We start from the raw sequence: 21,692 nt of genomic DNA, 5'->3' as shown, positions 1-21,692 counted from the left end.
TATATATAAATTACCACATCTTTTTTAGGAGATGAAGTAGAAGGCAATGGCAAAACAGGATTTTGAGCTTTTGGCACTAGCACCGGAGTAATTTTTTCTGGGGCACTTTCGTCATCAGGATAGGATAAATCCTGGTCTTTAGCTGCTTCATTCATAAAACAAATTTGTAAATTTCCACTATTTTGTAGTCTATCAAATGAACCGCCACTTTTACGATGCTGGCTGAGTTTTTCCGATATGTATTCTTCTGTGTCTGAACCCATGGCAAGTTTCCTTCGAATTTCTTCCCTGTCATTTCTCCTCTGAAAATAAATAATAAATTTGTAGTTTTCATTCAATAAAAAAATTTAACAAAAATAAATAAATGATAAATTGATATAATAAAGTGTACAGAAAACAATTATACATTTCTAATATCTAGATCAAATCTAATGCAAAATCACAATTGAAGAAAATCATTTTGCAGTAAAAAAAAGCTAAAGTTTCTAATCAATTAACTTTCTAGCTCTAAAATTCTATATAAAAGATAAATAGATATATATTACACACTACTAGCTCTACAATACTACATAATATATTATATATACAGTAGAGGGCCGATTATCCGAACTGCTCGGGACCGAACGTGGTTCGGATAATTGGAAAGTTGTTTAAAATCTAGTTTAAATGATCATTATTTATCCACTAACTTCCCTTCACACCTTTTCCAGGCTTAGGACTGGCAGTACTATCTAAAATAGCTCTGTTCAAAAGTTTTTTTCTGTTTAATTTTTGAATATTTTTTATTTATTTATTTTTTTTACTTTTTCTCATTTTGAATTTTTTTAATCATATTTCAGTTTTTTGTAATTTTTTTTTTTCAATTACTGTTTTTAACACATTTTTCTTTATTTTCCATTGCAAAAGAAATCCAGCAAAGACTTTTGTTTAAAAAATGATGCTCTTTTTTGAGCAGCCATATCCCTTATTCTTTTTAAATAAATCAACTGAACTGCATCAACATCATTTTGACGTTCTAGCCAATTCATTGCAATATTTAATGAATTGCATGCTTCTATATGGGAAGGTCCATTATCTTGAACTTGGTCACCTACTCCTTCCTCTTCGTCTGTGGAGTTCCGATTTTCGTTCAAAGTGTCTTCATCATTAGTCAATCCTGAGAAGTTTTCAGTGTAACTCCACACCAGTCTTCTATTTCTTCTGCTGCATAGCGTGGCATCTTTTCATCCGGAAGGATCAGAAATTTAGAAAATTTTTTGATAAGTTAAAAATATTCTAAACTTCAAAAAAAAAAAAAATTCAGACATAGTTCGGATAATTGGCGCTCTACTGAATAACGATAAATCATGATTAACAAGTATGCAAATTGAGTATAAATCTGTTTAAAAGATTCTAGATAAATTAAGGTAATTTTTGTAAGAAAAGTAATCACACTTAGTTTATATCATTTCTAATAAACAATTCTAATGTTTAACTAAACATGTGAATCGGAAAATAAGATTACAATTATTCTAAAAAAATTTAAGAGAGAATAAATGTATATAAGTATGCATAACAATATTAACTTTATTTTAAATGAAATTCTGGATACACCTCCGAGATCTGATGCTTATACACACATCAGATTTTCTTTGACATGTTTTTTCCTCCCAATATCATTTGCAAATTTTATTTTTTCAGTGATTTTGAAACACAAACTGATTACCATCTTTGCAGTCTTGTGAAGACATGAAAGATAATTATTGAAAACATTTTCTTAAATATGTTAGAACAATTCAATCTAAAATGAAACTCTAGAGTGTAAATACTTTACAGTCATTTATATGATATAAATTTCATTTCTTTTGATTGAATATTTCTCCAATTAGAACTATTTTTAAAGAATGGCATTATAAAAATATTCTTTATACCTAACATTTAGAATTCTATGTTGTGAAGAAAAAAAATGTCCTTAAAACTCAAATAGTAGCCAGGTGCAAAACTTATCTTATTTATTTTAAATGCTATTGTAAATTAAAGTTGGAAAGATAATTCTCATTCACTGAATAAAGTTATTTAAAATTAGCATATATATTACACAAATTCAATATTGTTAAATATTAGAATAGATTTTAGAACTATCCAAATTCAAATAGGAGAGGAATATTTAGGCAACAGAGAGAGAATTTATTGATATAAAATTCATAAATCATCCAGAAAATAAAATTTCCTTTACAATCATAATGATAAATGTTTGGTTGGTATTTTATTAACTAGTATACACTGAAACCTGAGTAAGTTAAACACATATTTGACAATAATTTGATGGTTCTCTCACACAAATGGTCAACATATAAAAGAAAAAAAATATTGATTTTGCTTATTGATCATCAAGATCAACTTATTCACTAACAGATGTAGTCAACATAAAAGGTTTCCCTGTACTACCGGTTACAAAAATAACATATAACTGTTTTTATGTTATTAACATATTTAAACGTCATGAACTTTTGACATTAAACAGACCTCATCATCTCCAGAACTACATGTGAAATTATCCTCTTCAATAGTCAATATACCAAATTCTTTTTCATAATCTAAGGGATCAATTTCTATGTCATCAGTGTATGAATAATTGTCCTCTTTCAGAAAACTCAATGATTCAAATTCGGGCTTGTTTTTGACTGAATGCGATTTGTCTAAATTATCATTCCGGAGTGTAGAAATAAAATCTCTTCCGGCATTGCTAAATTTATGAATGGCACCGCCAAATTTATTTTTCCACGCATTCATATCTATTAAATAACAGTGATATCATTGATTAATAGAAGTTTAATATTCCATCTTTTAAACAATCACACGTAATATTATATTAAGTAATGGTATGTGATACAACTTCCCACACTAATTTTCGGATAGAGTAGACAGAAAACACCTGATTTCCCAAAGTTGAACAACCACTGCTGTTTACATACGAAAAAAAAAACACAAATTTAGACCACTCAGGTGATGTGCACAAACGATCCATATATATTTTTAAAGTTTTATTTCCGCTGCTTGAGATTCACGCATCTTTGATCGGCGTCAGAAAACTAACGCCGGATTCTCTTTTTCTCTTATAGTGATCAACGTTGGATGAATCACATGGCTATAAATCTGTTTTTTTTATTAATTATTGAATTAATTTAAAATGAGTAGCAATAGTACTTTATTTACGTCGCATTGGATCTACCCAATGGGCTATTGGCGACGCTGTGGGATAAATCTTTGAGGATGATTGCCAAGACATGCCATCACAATTTTGATCCTCAACAGAGCGGGTGACTTCCTCGCTTTGGTATCTTGACGACCTGGGAGCGAAATCGTTTGTTTACGGTAGAACAGTTTAACGAAGACAGCTACCGCGTGCCCTCGGTCCCTTTATCACCTGTTCAAAGTGGTCACTCCCCCGCACACTGACTGCAACCAGTGATGCTTGGTTACGGTGTTCTACAGGAAATCGTGTCTTAAGATCAGTAATTTGATATTCGAGAACAGAAATTTTAAGAAAGAAAGAAAAAGAAAAGAAGCCTACGGTTGTACTGGAGCAAAACGCAATCACAGTAAAAAATTATCATTCAGGACCAAATTAGGCAATCCTTTAGCCATAAAAACATTAACGCTGCTGAAAGAGTCATTCTGCAATTATTTCGTGCGAGAACGAGAACGTTGACTTTTTTTTTTCTCCAGTTGAATATTTTCAAACAATCCGGTTCTCGTTCGCCTGCTAGAAAATCGTAACCAGTTAAATGGTTCTTTAGCATTAGTATGCGGATACTTACAAGGTTTGAATTAAATTATTCCATGAAACTGAAGAAGAAAGATACACTTGATAATTGAAAAACTTCATTAGTCGTGATACTAATAAGGTGAAAAAGCTGACACGTTTCGAGTGCTCAAAGCAGAAACGTCCATTTTGAAGATCTAATAGACATGAATGAGCAAAACAAAACTTATTTGAAAAAAAAAGAAGGTTAAGTTGCTAATAAAGAAAAAATGAAAAAAAAAGTGAAAAACAAAACAAGAAAACCACGGTAGCCAAAGGAAAACGGCAATGACCAAAATAAGCAAATCAAATCAGGACAGAATGCATTTCCAAGAGATATGAAGGATCGGTAAGAAACTCATATCATCCGTTATTCTCTTAATCTAAATTTAAAGCACGCCTGTTTTGCTAGATGTAACCAAGATCCCAATGGCGAAGTATATCGTAATAGTAAATGGCCCAGCGATTATCAATAGTGATTCGATCTTTAAGAGACTTAAATTTAATTTTTTTCACAGGCCCAAAAATGACTTTTAAACCAAATTTTCATAGGACATTGACAACTCTGAAGCAAATTGATGAGAAAAACGGTATATTAACAACTTTACTATAAGGTTTTGGAGAAGGAGACATCGGTGCCTTGTATATGTTTGGTAAGAAGCTGAAAAATAAATAATCAATTAAAGGGTTATATCCACAGTTTATGCGATGACAAGTAAGCGGAGGAAGTTAAGCGCAGAATTTAAAGCGGAAAATTCAGAGAAAAGGATCAGAGCAAAAGTGCGCGGAAAACGAAAGTGTGGAATTTAGAAATTTCTTGGCATTTAAGGTGATTAGAATTAAAATGAGGAGGTTAAAAAAAAAAAAAAAAAAAAAAAAAAAAAAAAAAAAAAAAAAACGGTAAAATGTTTACGATAGCAGAAGTGGAAAAATTATCAATTGATCTGAAACAATGTTTCCCAAACTTATGACTTTTGTGTACCCTTTCCAAATGTTTCGCACCGCCATGTACCACAAACAAAACAAAAAAATTAATGCATTTTTTTACTGTTAAAAAAATTGAACAAAAGTTAAAAATCCGAACTGACTGTTGGCACCACTAATTAACTGTATCCCGCAGTGGAGTGATCATTAAGACACGGATATTCCCAGCAGATCACCGAAGTCAAGCATCACTGGCTGCGGTCAGTGTGCGGGTGGGTGGCCCACTTGGATCAGGGATCAGTCTGCGTGGGGACCGAGGGTGTGCGGTATTGGTCCTCGTTAAACTGTGCTACCGTAAAGTGCTCGACTTCGTGCGCAGGTCGTTGGGCTACCAAAGCAGGGGTGCCATTCCCTCTGCAGAGGATCAAAATTGTGATGGCATGTCTTCGGATCATCCACAGGGATGTTTCCCAGACCGTCACCAATAGCCCATTGTGCAGCTCTAGTGCGACGTAAATGAACTACAACAACAACTAATTACATGTTGACTCAGCAAAAAAATGGTCAATAGAAAAATACGCAATCGTAAATTTTCATGGCTAGCTTTGTTTTTAAATAAAAATTTTTGAAATTTTCTTTTGTTGCAAGATATTTTGCATAAGAATGCGTACCCCCGCCAAACTGTTCCCGTACCCCTGGGGGTACGCGTACCACACTTTGGGAAACACAGTGCTACTAGAACATCTTAAAGAAATTATAAAATTAATTTCTGAATCTAAATCAGATTAAATGTTAAGGTCAACCGAGTTGATAATGTAGAGAGTTAATGATCAATATCCCTGTTTACTAAGACAAAGTATCGTCAACTTATCTTTTCTATCTTCAAAATTAGAAAAATGTTAAGTCTTATCTTCGAAATAATAGATGAATGCGTTACAAAGAATGTGTGAAGTTGCCCATGGTTATTTTTTTTGAATAAGCAAGTAAGGGAGAGTGGGGTCAATTGTAACAGGGAACGATTGTAACAGAGCAAAAACTTCGAGTGTTGGGTTCTAGATTTGGTTCCTAGGTGGCGCATAAGGTGTATTTAATAAATCTACATGTACACCCCTGCAGGTAACCATTTTTATGCACTTTTGAAAGAGTTACATCACAAAAGATATTTTCACGCTACGTAAGTACTTTTTTTGGTATTAGAATTTTATATTGTAACAAAGTAATTTTGTTTAAACAAATAAAAATTATTAACCAAATATGTAAGTGGACACCTTAATTAACATTTCAATAAAAAAAATTAGTTTTGTTAATTAACTAGCATTGTTTTTAACAAATGAAGCTGAAATGGCGTCTTGGGGACGATTGTAACAATAAGTAAAGGGACGATTGTAACAGCTGAAAATAAATAATCTTATGTTTAAAAACCATTAATTAACTCTTTAAGAACCACCAATAGTTTCCTAGTTTCCAAAATCATTTATATTATGTTGCATGTGCATTATTTTATTTGTCACCTTTCATAGCATAAATTAAAATTTTTAACCCCTTAAAGTTAAAAGTTTAACCCTTTAGGTCTCTGCTCATTATTATTTTTACTCCTAAAATATCACTACTATTTTGATCAATAAAAAACTATATCACAACTATGATAATATGTATATATTAACTATGTTTCAGTTGAATTTATGAACTGTTACAATTGACCCCCGTAAGTGGAGACAATTGTAACAAGTGCACGACTGTCAAAAATTATTAATAACTAATATAATAACATTTAAAATAAGGTATTTTTTTTCTAGTAGAGGATAGTCTACTTTACTCGTCTGTCAATTAATACTAATAATATACTGGATTTTTTGTTAGTTAAAAATAGTTAAGTAAAAAATTTTACAATTGACTCCACTCTCCCCTACTAATTAAAATAACAATATAACGAGAATACAATTTATATTGTTATTGACACATTATTTACAGCTACTAGAATTGATACATTATTTACGGCTACTTGTGATTCTAATTTTATGTTCTAAAATCAGTTCAAAATTTACAGTTAATGCGGGAGTACCTCTATATTCACCGGGATGTGATCCATAGAGACCGCCTTATGTATACAGGATGTTCTGCAGTAGTTTCTTTTAATATATGATCAACAACTCCCAGTCAACAACTTAAAACTAATGAACTTCAAAGAGCACAAATTAATATTTAGTTCAGCAAATGATGAAGACATCATTAAAATTTATCCAATCACAGCTGAGAAAGCTGTAACCGCAAACATCAGAACGTGTTGGATAATGCGAGGAAACAGAAAGGAAAGGAAAAGAAAAGTGGAGACAAAAAGAAACGAAACACCTGCAAGTTTCTTCAAGCAATCAAACTGCCTTTGATTATGTATCCCGCCTACTTCCCTAGTAATCTGATTTCGATAGCGTTTTTGTTTCTTTCTCGTTTAATTTGCGTTTTCTTATTGACGAGGATTCTAAATGCATCTAAGGACGTTGACTACCAAACATGCTAATTCAGAAAGTTAAAAATATTATTTTAGCAGAAAACGAAAAAAAAAAAAAAAAATTAAGATATGTGTGTTATTTTTTCTTTTCGTTTTCTGCTAAATCTTTTGCGTTTTCTGCTAAAAATTGTTTTGTTTTCTGATAAAAAATTGTTTTATTTCGTTTTCTGCTAAAAATTGTTTTGTTTTCTGATAAAAAAATTGTTTTTTTCGTTTTCTGCTAGAATAGTATTTCTAAATTAAAATAAAACAAATTTGGTTTCAGCTGCTTTAAGCGCTTTTCCATTTTGATTTATTATTTAAAATGTTATTTACTTATTTTGTCTTATTCTGAATTTGTTTAAACCAGTTTCATTCCTTGATTAGATTGAAACTTTCTATTTTGAGAATCCTTGTAAAAAATGTAGTCAAAAAATTATATATCAATAGAGTTTTAAATTAAATTTTAAGAAGGAAAACAACGAAAAGACTTTTAAACTTTGATGAATCATTACTGAGGTTGGTACAGTTTGCTAGTAAGATTTAAAAGGATTCGCCTTTCGATAAGAATTGTCTTTTAGTTTAATTCTTAAATTAGCTGATTTCAAAATACTTTAATTAATCCTTTCATCTTATTAACCACAATAGTGATGGGTCAGAGTTTGAAAACGTTTTTTCCGCACTCAATTAAATATTAATTAACAACCTTTGTGTTTAGTTTATTTTTAATTTATTTATTCACTATATCTTATGCAACATGCGTAAACCTTCCTAAGTAGACCAAGAAACGAATTAATCTCATATAAAAGAGAACAAAACCTTAGTAACGTGACTAGAACACCTGTCTATCTTGTATGTTGACTGCTGAAATTAGTCAAATTTGTCTAGCAGTGTAATTGAATGCTGTTTTTTATATCCTTTATAAATTGACTGAAAAACAAAAACTTTCTAAGAAAAGTTTCTAAGCTATTATATTAGAATTTTACTGCATTAGTAGAATAGTATTAAAAGATTACCTAAACCTCTTTGTGAGTTGATCATAGAGATAAATATTAAGGGTTTTTGTAAAAAATAAGTAAGAACGAGTAAAAAATAATAATTTTAAATGGAAATAAACATGATGTTCTATTCTTTCTAATATTTTCCTATATGCTCTTGTGTACTAATATTTTAAGAAATTATTTGTAATGAATGCATAGCGTATATCACAAACGAAATATACTAATCAGTTTATTAAATTTAGGTTATTAATCACATTCCTTAAGATACATGCAGTTAAAAAAATTTACATTTATCTTTATTTTTTGAATAATCGAACATAACAGTAACACGAATGACAGGATATTAGAAAAAATACGGTGGAAAAAATATTAACTCAACAAGTTGAATATCTACCCAACTTGATACTTGATCTCAATAGCATGCATCGTAATTGGTCAGCTTACACAGGTTTCACTGCAATTGTGGGTTAATTGAATCAAGTGCCATATTATTTTATATAGTACATCTTTATGAAAATTTTTAATTCCTCGATCACTTATTCACTTTTTAATTTATAATTTAGCTTTGTGTTTTACATATTATGCAATTTCAGGTTGATATTAGAAGTTTTACACTTTTATGAAGAAAACAAATTAGAATTTTGCAACGATTATTTAAAGAAACTTACTTTTCTGTACCAGTCATAATCTTTTGAGCCTGGCCTGCTAACAGCTGCCCAGCTGTGACGATTGAAGGCTGGAGGCATGGTATAAACCTCAAAAAGTTCATCATTGGGCAATTTATTCACAGGTGGTTTCTTTTTAGACACATAATACGCAGATTCCTTCGGGCTAACGTCAGGCATTTTTGGTGGTAGTTTTTCAGTTTGAACTAATTTGTTAGAGTTATCATCGGTGTTTGTTAATCTCAGGGGTACGATACTTTTGGGTTTTTCTATTGATTCTTTGGTAGCATTTCTGGTTTTTTGAACACTTTTTGGCGAAAACGATTCGGCTGCTTTTACAGTTGCACTATTGCTATTGGGTTCCTTTTGCGTTTTTGGTAGTATTGGAGAATTATTTGTATCTTTTTGACGACGCCAATTGTCTTTGCAACACATGTGTAAATTCGTTGGTAATTTAGAATAATTCCTTTCAAAGTTTCGATACGAATTTACTACTGTTGTCTCTTTTTTAGAGTTGGAGGAATCTCTCAAGCTGTTGCGTAAGTTATCATCGAAATCGGTGACAACTTTGTTCTCTTCGTTGGTGTTAGAATCTACTAGCTCGGTCAGACTTAAAGTTTTGTACCCATTCACAAAAGTGAAGTTATTCAATCTAATACCATCGCCAAGAGTCCAGTATTTATTGGTGGTATCATCGCAGTGTTCGTCAAAAGAATCATTTACAATCCACGCACTGATATCTCGATTTTTTAAATACCTTTTACTACTTCTTGCTTCACGAGGATAAGTGTTACCTTTCTTTATTGATATAGGTTTGCTTTCTCTACGAGGCCTGGAAGTGATAGGATTAACTCTTATGTCCACTTGGACATCTGGCTGAGCTGTTATTTCCACAAGACAGCGGTCGCTTGGGATTCCAGATACGACAGGCTCCTGTTTGGTCCTTCTTTTCTCGAATGTTATTTCAAGATTTCTAGTGGCAACAGTCCCAAATGAACTCCCACTGCTAGGTATAACGTGATCCTCCTCAGCACTTTTTATTATTTTTCCTACAGGCAGAACATCAGGTAATACCACTTGACCACGTGATGGTCCGGCTAAAGAAGGCGACGACGCAGCTGAAGAAAAGGACATCCAAGAAGACTGCATGGATGGTGCACCCACGCTCGCCATTTCCTCTTCGTCGTCATCGCCATTATTATTATTGATATTATTGCATCCATCCAACATTTCTGAGCCGCTACTGCTACTGCTACTACTACTGTCTTCAGACATGTCTGAGTCAAAGCTGGCATCGCTGTTTCCCAGACTACTCACATCCAGTAAAGGACTGGTGTCGCTGAAACTGGCGCTGCTTTCATCGTCTGAGCTGGAATCACTGTCATCTGAGGACATAGCTCTATAAGTGCCATCCACGTATGAAGCAATATCTTCTGATAGGGAAGCCACGTTTGTGTCATCGGTGGTGTTGTTTTCGTTGAAACCTATTGGATTGTTGTTGTTGTTGAGGAAGGCATCTGGACTCTCTTCCAGATGATTCCATCCCTTTTGATACCTGTTTAGGTTAAGGAAATAAAAAAAAAACTCTTATAGTCTAGCAAAATTTGAATAAATTATTTATAAGTTGTAAAAAGCTATAAAACCATAAATCTCACGCATACATTTTCACACTTTATTTAAAAGAAAATGAGTATAGGTTAATTAGCAGAACAGCGCATTCTCGCAATAGCCCATTGTGGTCTAGAGGTTAGTGAAAGTTAAGGTTCCACAATTTCATGACTAACGGTATGACGGTGGCAATGTGAGCAGAATTGCGCATCCACCGCATTTATTCCCCATGCAGGCTTGTACAAATCAATCAGAAGCTGGGTGAGCTTCAAACCGCCACCAGGGATCTAACCTTAATCCTTTACAGTAACAGCTCTGGTACTTTAGCTCTGAGCCTTCACGGCTCACAGGTTAAAAATCTCTTAGTTACAGGAAATAATTTAAATCATTGGAAAATAAGATTTATTTATTTATTTTGAATAAATTTTGTTTTAAGAGTGTAATAATTATATAAAACATTCCTATAAATATGATATTTTGATAAAATAATAATCTTCTTTAAAAATGGACCGCAAGAATGCAGATTTTATTTATGTACATATTTTTTTTTCTATTTTTCCTTTTTCCACTTTTGTCTGTCTTTTACATTTCTTTCGTCCTTTTTTTCTGTCTTTTAAATTTTTTTTCCCTCTTTTCCATTTTTTTTATTTTTTTCGAAACTTGACATTACGTCATAATGAGTTTTTGGAAAATATATGTATAATAGTTACATATCAGTATTAAATGTTCACATAATAATCATGAAATATTAAATGTTCACATAATGAAATATAACTTCTTTGAAACAATATTTATGATTAATTAGACAGCTTTGGCATTTAAACACTACCATTTTAATTTGCTATTTCGAAAGAAGAAATACAACCATAGATTTGCTATCTTCGTAATCTCGAAAACCCTAATATTGATAATTATTAGGCCTGGTTAGCCTGGTTGGTAGGGCACTGGACCCATGTTCATGGGTTCGATCCCCGCCAGCCGAAGACGGTAGTAAATGGTGACTGATGCACGTTAAATCTGTCAAGTTCTCCATGTTCTCATAACAAATCAATACCTTTGGGGGTACAGATCAAGGGTTTTCCCTGTTTTCTGGATTGGTTCAAAATTACAAGGCTACGGAGTTGAACATTAGCAGTCGTAAACCCAAAATTGGGTCACCCGTTCAACGACGGATATAAAATATAAAATGAAATATTTATAGTTATTAGAAAATAAAATTGAAGAATAAGTTTCGGCCTGCTTTTTCCGAGTACAGAACACAGCGTGTATCTAAAGAAAGCATTCTTTGTTAATTTCAGGATAACTCCATTTCAGTACCTCCGCTGCATCAATTATGGTACTTGCACTGTACTATGCAATCATTGTGACTATCTGGGGTGGTATTCTCAGTGGCGGCATGAAGCTCTCCTAGCTTTGGAACGATGGGTACTAGCTTGTTTAGGAAATAAAGGTGGTTTGTGCGCAATGCCATCCACATTCTCCCAATCAGACAAATGTTAATTGATTAAAAACTTTATTCGCTTCAAAAATATACGAATTGCAAATAAAAGTCGAAATTTTTCAAGCATTCAAAAACAGGCGTCCATTTTCAAGACTTGCCAGACGTGAATGAGAAGAAACAAAAGTGATTTAAAATAAAAAAAAAAAGCTTAAAGTTGCCAATGAAGAAAGGAAAAATAAAGGTGAGAAACAAAACTAGAAAAAACACAGTTTCCGAGAGAGAAAATAAGATGAAAAATAGAATTAAAAAAAAAAAAAAATCCCACGATGGCCAAGGGGGTACTTGTTCTGTTTTTCATATTTTTATTCTCTCGGCTAAGTTGGATTTTTTTTTTTAGTTTTTCTCACCTTTATTTTCCATTTTTCGTTGTCTACTCTACATTTTTTTTAATATTTCAAATCACTTTCGGTCCTTCTCATTCACGTCTGGCGGCAAGTCTTGAAAATTAGCTGCTGTTTCTGAGATCTTGAAACATGTCGACTGTTATTTCAAATTAGTATATTTTTTGAAGAGAATGAAGGTTTTAATCGAGTAATATCTAACCACCTCAGTTTCTTGAGATTATTTATTTAATTTGATCAGACAAATGGTTCCGAAATTGTAAAGCCTTAACTTACTGTCACACCAGGTCCACAACTGATGGTTCCAAAAATGTATTATTTTTTATAGTACTGAAAGGGCTGTATTTTTTAAAATACAAATAATATTTTGCTTGTGTTTCATATATTGTTTTATATTTTATTATAATATTTCAGTTTTTTCTATGGACACTACTTGTTTAATATTTGTTTCATAACACATATTTTTAGAAAAACCTTTTTAGCTTGTGTTCATACTACATGTTTACACATTTGAAATAACTTATCCGGATCATCCTCAGGGATGTTTTCCAGACCGCCGCTAAAAGCCCATTGTGCAACTCTAGTGCGACGTAAATAAAGTATCTACCTAAATACTTGAAATAACTTATCTTTCAGAGCACTTTCATTCAAATTTGCTTTATAAAAAACAGCAAAAATAACAGCTTTATAAAAAAAAATAATGAATGAACAATGGTACTTTCATGAGGAATTAACAGTTTAGCTTAAGCGCAAATCACCTACAACCTTTTTTTCGTACTGCTTACATCACTACAAAATGTTACGTAAGCGCAACGTCCGCGAGAAAATAGATTAAGGTTAATAATAAAGTTAAATCTCTTAATAATTAAGTTAATAATAATAAGTTGAATTTAATAATAAAGTAAAAATAAACACGTGGCATGCGATCCTATTAAATTGCCGTTTTCTTTCTTTCCTTTTTCAGAATAGATAATCAATCGTAAGAATTGTTTAAGCAATAATGTGATGTATCGCAATTTCCTGCGTAAAATCGGCGGAACTGTCAAAAAAACCTTGAAAATCGTCACTACGGGTAATCTACTGCCGTGGATAATTTGACGAAAATATTTTCTAGGCATCAAATATTAGGAATTTCCAACTAAAGACTTTCTTCAGCCATAAAGTGTAAGAGAGCATTCACACTGGATGCGAAATATACGCGAATGTGAATTCGGGGACTTAATGAGAACCTTATTGGTGAAATATATTAATTCACGAAAACCTCGCTATACAGGTTTTTGTTCGCATCTCCGAATTCGCAGACGTGGTTTAATACATCCAGTGAGAATGCCACCTAAACATGATAACGTGTCTGCTCGACCGTTTCTCTGCCGATGCACACAGACTCTATGACGTAGATTCACTCCCCCTTGTGTATTTCCAAAAGTAAGAAAAATGGATTGCGAGGATAGGAGAACTAGCGCATAATCCGCGGATTATACGACGAAACAGCAGCAGCGTCATATAATCGGCAAATATGTGGTATGACGCGGACAATTAATCCGCGTCATACCACAGAAAATTACATAATAAAATTCAAAAATAAGACTTTTTTTTTTTTATAATAGAAACAGAGCTAAAATTACCTGTGGCTTAATGTTTCAGGAGACACTTTCTCAACTTGCCGTAATGAAATATCATTTAAATCATTTGTTGTATTATTGCTGGAAACAAAAATAAATGTGTTCAAGTAAACTATTTTTATGTTTAGAGACATACGTTTAGAGTCATATTATGTTTTAACTAATTTACGTATTTTACAGAAATATTTAAAATTGTAAAATGTGTTGAGCAATAAAACCTATCAAGTTGACCAGCAATCTATGTTAATTTTCACACTCTTAAGAAATTTCCGTAAAGTTCGAAGATTCGGTCGTTAATTTATACGGTTAGCTTCTTTCACAAACTAGTCTAAGGCAAAGTTAAGGCCCGGATTGAAGATATCTTTTACGAGAATAACGTTAATTTACGGTCAGTGGCCATACATTTTATGAGAAAAAATTTACGGTTAGACCTATATTTCTTTTATCATGATAGCTTTACGAGTATAAATTTATTTTTTCGGTAGGTAGTGTTGGAATCCTTTTTGCCGGTAACTAATCGTAATCTAGCGGTGAAGTTTTTTAGAACGTATTATTTAGCACCAATTATGCAAATAAATAAATAAATAAAAATTCCGCAATATTTTTTTTAAAATTGACAACCTATTTGATTTGAGAGTTGACTACTAAAATACTTCAAATTTGACTGGAAGCATTGTTAAAGGCTGATCTGAAAACTTAATGAGTTTAATCTGTGATGAAAGAGACAAAAACTTTTTAAGAAATTTCCCAAGTATTTCAGTGAATGGATGAAATTGCTTTAAAAGATTAGAAGAGTTGTGTTAGTTGTCAATATAGGCACATGCATATGCTAAAAAATTAAAGAATAATTATATGAATAAATAAATAAAATAATAAATAAATAAATATAATAATAAATAAATAAAATAATAAATAAATAAATATAATAAATAAATAAATATAATAATAAATAAATAAAATAATAAATAAAAAAAAAATAAAAAAAGTCATCCATCTTTATATGGTGATCAATAAAAAACAACGTCACAAGTGGTCAACTTTCAAAGGTTTTACTTTTTACTCAATTAAAACGTGAAAATTAGTGAACAACCTTCTTTAATTTCAAGAAAAATTATGTTAAGTGTTCTTTAACATATTTTCAAAACTAAACGAAGGTAACATTTTATGAAATTCACTTTGAAGTTTAGAAAACTTTACTGAAATACATAGTATCGAACATTAACATCAATAAAAAGAAAAAGAGCATTTTTCTCAAAAAGCAAAAACATGACTCGTTCTTACGAGTTAATTGTCATTTTTTAAAGTCTCTGCCTACGTTCAGTGGAATTTTTTTAAAGCTATAATCAATTAAAATACATATGTTTAAAGTGTAAATGACTAATAAGCAAATAAGTTAATAAAATTATGATGGAAAATTATATATATTTCAGTTCGAAAATTATTAAAAATTAAAAGAAAAAATGAAATTCTGCAGAAAATACAAATAATTTAAATAATGTTTATCAGAAACGAGGGTTAATATTTGAATCCTTTATCGTATAAAAGACAAGAAAGTAGGATATGCTTTTAAATACTCCAAAGATGGGGTTAATATTTAAATCATTTTAAGTATAGATGGAAATAAGCAAGTTATGCTTTTAGATACTATAAACATAAGGTAAATATTTAAATGCCTCGTATAGAGGGAAATAAAGTAGGTTCTGCTTTTAAATACTCCAAAGATATTGTTAATATTTGAAAATTTTAACTTACAAATGAAAAAAAAAACGTAAATTATGCTTTTAAAAACTCCCAAAATAGGGTAAATATTTGAATCCTTAATTGTATGCAAGGAAAAAAATAGAAAATTCTGCTTTTAAATATTAAAAAAAAGGGTAAATATTTAAATGATTTAATGTATAGATGGAAAGAAAGTTGGCCATGTTTTTAAGTACTCCAAAGATATTCTTTATATTTGAATACGCTAGCGTATAGATGGGAAAAAATTAAATTATGCTTTTAAATAATTCAAAGATAGGGTAAATATTTGAATCCTTTATTCTATAAAAAGAAAAAAAAAGTTGGTTATATTTTGAACTACTCCAAAGAAGTGCTTCAATTAATTGGGAAAAGTTTTGAGTTTTACAGATGATTCAAGGGTGTACTGTATTAGTGTGTAGAATAATTAAGATAATTACTGTAGTATGAGAGAGTTAGGTGCTTCCACCGCTCTAATTTCTTGCTTCAATCTCATTCCGCCCTAAAATGTAACGAAAAAGTCGTGTTAGAATTTAATATCACCAAAAAATACACAAAAAAACAAGTGTTAATGCTTCAAATTACATAATTACACAAAATGCTTACAAATATTAAATATATAACTTGCAAATTAACTACATCATTTACAATACAAATTATTATATATTGCAATACGAAATTATAAAAAAATAAAAATAAAACATCCAAACATTCACACACAAAAAGATTGTCATCACTTATCATCATTTCATATATTTTTAGAATCCTTTTCATATACACTGGTTATCATAAATTAAGGAAAATTCACAAAAATCGCGATAACTCAAGAAATTACACATGGAATTTTATGAAACTTACCCACAATATACAACACATAGTAAGGTATTAAACAACATAAAAAGAAATTATCAGACATTAATAGTAGTATAGAAATTAGCACATGTATAAAATAAACAAATTGGAAGTATCGGTTTGCAATAGAAAAAGTACCTTTAATATGGAATATGATTGCCTCTAGAAGCAATACAGCACAAACAGCGATGTGTGATGCTTTCAATTATGCGGTCTATCAGTTCAATAGGAAGTGAGAGCCATTGCTCTTGTAAAGCAGTTGCAAGCGTGGCAAGGGTCTGAGGGGGCGGATTGATGGCAGATACACGCCTCCCTAGAGCATCCCAAACGTGCTCGATAGGATTCAAGTCCGGGGATCGAGCTGGCCACTCCATGCGAGTAATTGTTTCCTGTTGAAGATAATCATCAACAATGCGAGCTCTGTGTGGTCTTGCATTATCGTCCTGTAACAGGAAGCAATCACCAATTGCCCCGGCATATGGGCGCACATAAGCATCAAGGATGTTGTCTCGATAAACCTGAGCATTCACGGTTCCCCTTGGAAAGACATGGAGGTATGTGCGCCCTCCTAAGGATATGCCTCCCCAAACACAGACACTGCCTCTTCCGTATGCATCTCTTTCACGGATGTTTGATGGATGATAACGGGTCCCAGGTTCTCTCCATATCAAATAACGTCTACTGTCACTTTCTAGACTAAACCTGGACTCATCCGTAAAGAGAACAGGCCTCCATTGATCTGACGTCCAGTGGACATGTTGTCGGGCCCACTGCAAACGGTCTCTCCTATGGCGTGATGTGAGCGGCACGCAAATGGCTGGTCGTCTCGCATACAGACCACCTTCGTGGAGCCTTCTGCGCACAGTTGACGTTGACACCAACCTTCCGGTGGCTGCAGCAAGAGAGGATCTAAGATGTGTCGGAGTAGCGGTTCTATTCCTGCGTGCACTTAATGTCAAATATCGGTCATCGGCACTGGTCGTAACAGTTGGCCGTCCTTGACTGAACCTCCTAGATGCCGAATCTGTGGTTTGAAATTGCCTCCAAAGTCTATGAACCACAGATGGACTCACATTTAGCCATCTGGCCACTTCTGATTGACTCTGCCCTGCCTCTAGTCTCCCGATGGCTCTCCATCGTAGTTCTTCAGGCAAATGATGCCTAGCGGTCATTATTACGAATTGGCTATCTCAGATTTTCAATGTCGCAATCACAGTAAAATTTGTGTGCTTTCTCTCAAACTTGGACTTTTATGCTCCAGGCAGATGACGTAAGCCGAGTGCAGCGCCACTAATTTGCATATTGCAATTTTACTCAGCTACTCTTAGTGGACAACATATGCAAATTTTGCACGGTTTGGCTTACTTTTGAAAGAGTTATCGCTATTTTTGTGATTTTTCCTTAATTTATGATAACCAGTGTATATAATATTTCATATATTTCATATATATACATCCAAGGGCGCCGGCAGAATAATATAAAAAGGGGTGCAACCCTCTAACAAACTACCCTCCCCTCCCCCCGAAAAAAAATTAAAATATTCTGCTATTACATTTTGTTTTGTTATTACATATACTTTCATCTGTTCATTTTTTCAAGATACATTTTCTCATTGTTAGCAAGATATTTGCAAAAAAGTACGAATTTCTTGTACTTGCAAATTTTGCCCAGAGGCGATCGCGCTGGCATAGCTACTGACTTTGAAACACAAATAACTACAAACAGTAGTTTCGTATACTAACCTGTTTGTGCACGCTTAACATTATTTATTGTGTTGATGAAGTTTTACAGTTGCGAGAAGTCAGCTTGTGTTATACACCTTTGTTAAACTGAATAACTAATAGAAAATATAATATTATTTACATTTTATTAAATGAAATTTAAAAATATAGCTTAGATATCTGCGAAGTTTGTGAATGCTCGTTGTGCATAAGAAAAGAATCAAAGATGACTCAGAATTCATTGAAAAAGTTAAAAACAGATTTGGGCAGCAAACAAGACGATTACAATTCTTGTTTGATTAAACAATTTTTTAATTGTTATGTATCAATAATTACTTAATTATTTGTTTTTCCATAAAAATATGTTTAATAAAAAAATTTTATAACAAAATTTTTCTGTATCTCTTTAATTGTTTTTTAAAAAAAAGCCAGGGGGGTGCAAGTGCACCCCGCTGCCGGCGCCCTTGTATACATCAAAAATATTCGTAATGTTTTTTTTTGTCATCATTTATCTTCATTTCATATATTTTTAGAATACTTTTCATATATATAATATTTCATATATATATATATACATCAAAATTATTCGTAATGTTTTTTTTCTCTCAATTAAGTATGATTTTGCAAATTGAGAGTAAAACGTTAGAAATGTTTTTAAGTTTCCGATTAATTTTAATAAGGTATAATAAGGATGATATTTGATATTTTTTGATTTGTTTAAGTTAATACTCGTCAAATTTAAAAAGTTCTTTTTCTGAACTTAAAAGTTAAAACCTAATTAGCAGATGCATATATTTTTGATTTTTATTTTTGTGCAGGATTATAAAAATCTGTGATGACTGCTGCACATTCTATATGCGAGGAAATTTTTTTTTTACAAATGTTGCAGATTACGGAAAAAAGTTTCCAAATGTAAAATTTATTAACAAAAACATGAACCAAAACTGCAACACTTTTTTTAAAAGGTGAAATTGCTCTTCTCAAATACAAAAAACAAAAACAAATATTAGACAATTTTATAGAAAACAACGTAAATTTTTAAGGTGTTCTATAAAATTGTCTAATATTTGTTTTTGTTTTTTGATTCAGATTTTTCTTTTTAAAAATCGAGACTTGCCCCAAATGAGGAAGATGAGTAAATTATTCATTACATTTTAATATCCTTTAGTGCCTTTCTTAACGAAGTTTATACTGCTCATTATCTTCATCATTAAATATTTTATTACTTATTGTGAATTAAAAATAATGCAACAAACAGGTAAAGTAAATTTAGTTTTGAAACTGAAAAGAGGGATCAATTAGGCTATTAGGTTAAAGTAAACGTTTATTTTTAGTTAAACACGATTGCTTTAAACGCCATTAAGCAACTTCTCAAAATAGAATATCTTATTTTAGAAGCACTAGACTAAACTATGCATGTTAAAGTTATTTAAAACTTTGAAGTTAAATTAAAGAACCACTTAACTTTGAACTATTAACTCATTCCAATAAAAAGTAGTTTTCATTAAGTCTTCAAAATATAATTAACTTATATTAGTCATTTTGTTAAAAGAATGCTTCACTTATATTGATACAATATTTCTTATGAGATAACTGAAGTAATTCCAATATAATTTAACTATGTCTTTAGTTATTAATTATCAATCTTCATTTCATAGCAATGCAATCTAGCTCATAGTTATTAATTGGAAGAAAAAAAATTTTAAACCTGTTTTAGTACTAAATGTATAAAACATTTCAGTATCAATTTTTTTGCTGCAACTATTAAAATTATTATTTATCTTCAGTTTATCGGTATGCATTATTTCTCAGCACTCTTTTATATTGGGAGTATAAACTATATTTAAGTTTCAGTATTCAGAACTAAATGAGAAATTCAGAATTAAGTTTCAGAACCAAATGAATTTTTAATAACTATCGCGTGTTTTTACCCTCTATTGAATTTGTCATTAGTTTATAAATGATGCAATTATCGTACATAATAATTGGGAATAATAAGTATTGTTTTATTTTTATGCTTAAATATTTAGTGAAAAGTGAAAAAAAAAATTCAAAAGCAATCGAGTGTTCTGACGCTAATATTAAATATTGATTAATATTAAATAAGTTTCCATGAATTACATTTAAAGGTTGTGAGCTACATAAAAAAAGGGAAAAGAAAACAAAGAAAGAAGGAATCACATATTGCTAAAATTAACACCACGCAATATTTTATTATTTTATACAAACTACCCTTTAAAAGACAATGCTTTATCTGTTGGTTTCAAGTACTTTGATTCTTTTAAATCCGAACATGGATAATTCGAACTAAAGTTAATTTCCTTAGATTTCCTATTCCACTAATGTTAAAAGTTTTATCTTCGTTTGCGTTCTAATCGTTTGAGTTATCTTTTAGTTAATTCGAAGTTCATTGCAGCAAAAATCAAACTTTAACCCATTTTCTTCAATTGTTATAAGTCTTTTATTTCCAATTTTTTTGGAATATGTAAATTGTGTGTTTATAAATTTCCGATTCATAATAAAAGTAATAATATTTACGGAGTTGTAGATCAATATTAAAATTTAAAAATATTTTCAGGTACGTTTATTTTTTGCTGAATATTTTATTCAATTTGATTCTACTTAATAATATATATTGTTATTTCCTTTAATAAGTTTTTAATTTTAAAATTTTTAGGTAATTCGAGTTTTAGTTAATTCAAACATTTTCCCCTCTCCTTTGATGTTGAATTAAAAAGAGCCTATTTACAAACAAAAAATTATCTTTCAAAATTAATAGCTATAAACAATAATTTAAAGGTTGCTAACAACATATTTCTTGAGTTTTAATTGTTGTAAATATTAGACTGATACAAATAATATTCAATTTTCATTACTAAACACTCTTAAGCCGCAATTTTTTTTAAAATTTATATTCTAAAAATTCAGGTAATTTTCTGTGAAAGATAAGTGTCCAATGATTTAAAGTATTCAGTGTAGTAAATATTTAATATAATATAGTTAATTGTTTGCTGATACATCAGTTTAATACTGGTTATGAAGCTGTTTTCATCTAAGACAAGTTCCATATTTAACTACTCAAGAGTTGATGTCCAGACATTTTGTCGCCACGGTATTATTAATGATCATACTGCACGCCACTCCTTCACTCTTTGGTCAACAACATTAGAACAGGAATGTTCCGTGAAGATTAATTGTTAATTCATTGATTTTGCAAAGAAAATTAATTTGTGGATAAAGATGGGTTTTTTCCCATTACGTTACATTTTGCGTAAATTTTCGACGAAGAATATACAATTTAAAGACATTATTACACATAAGTGGTAATTATTTTTACTTCAGTTAAAACTACATTCACATAAATTTTTTTAATTTTCCTTATTTCAGACACTTAAAAGGAAACGTACAAAACGCGAAAATATAATTTGCGCAAGTTGTATCACTTCCATTA

General features: G+C 31.1%; 1 protein-coding gene across 3 annotated transcripts in view; it reads right to left on the bottom strand.

The window, feature by feature from the left end:
* The window catches only part of Schip1 (Schwannomin interacting protein 1), a 62,575-nt gene that overhangs the window by 12,228 nt on the left and 28,655 nt on the right, over positions 1–21,692 (bottom strand). For all 3 annotated transcript variants that reach the window (XM_087157672.1, XM_071177789.2, XM_043041176.3), the window contains exons 2-5: positions 16,109–16,170; positions 13,935–14,012; positions 8,863–10,414; positions 15–302 (exon numbers count right to left, since the gene is read on the bottom strand). In XM_087157672.1, coding sequence (XP_087013798.1) covers positions 15–302; positions 8,863–10,414; positions 13,935–14,012; positions 16,109–16,164 — 1,974 coding nt within the window. In that variant the 5' untranslated portion in view covers positions 16,165–16,170. The remainder of the gene's footprint in view (positions 1–14; positions 303–8,862; positions 10,415–13,934; positions 14,013–16,108; positions 16,171–21,692) is intronic.

Source organism: Parasteatoda tepidariorum, chromosome 2, assembly GCF_982258835.1.
Source record: "Parasteatoda tepidariorum strain Cologne lab strain chromosome 2, Ptep-v5.0, whole genome shotgun sequence".
NCBI lineage: Eukaryota > Metazoa > Arthropoda > Arachnida > Araneae > Theridiidae > Parasteatoda > Parasteatoda tepidariorum.
Note: the sequence above shows the minus strand (reverse complement) of the source record. Positions and strands in the feature narration are given on the sequence as shown.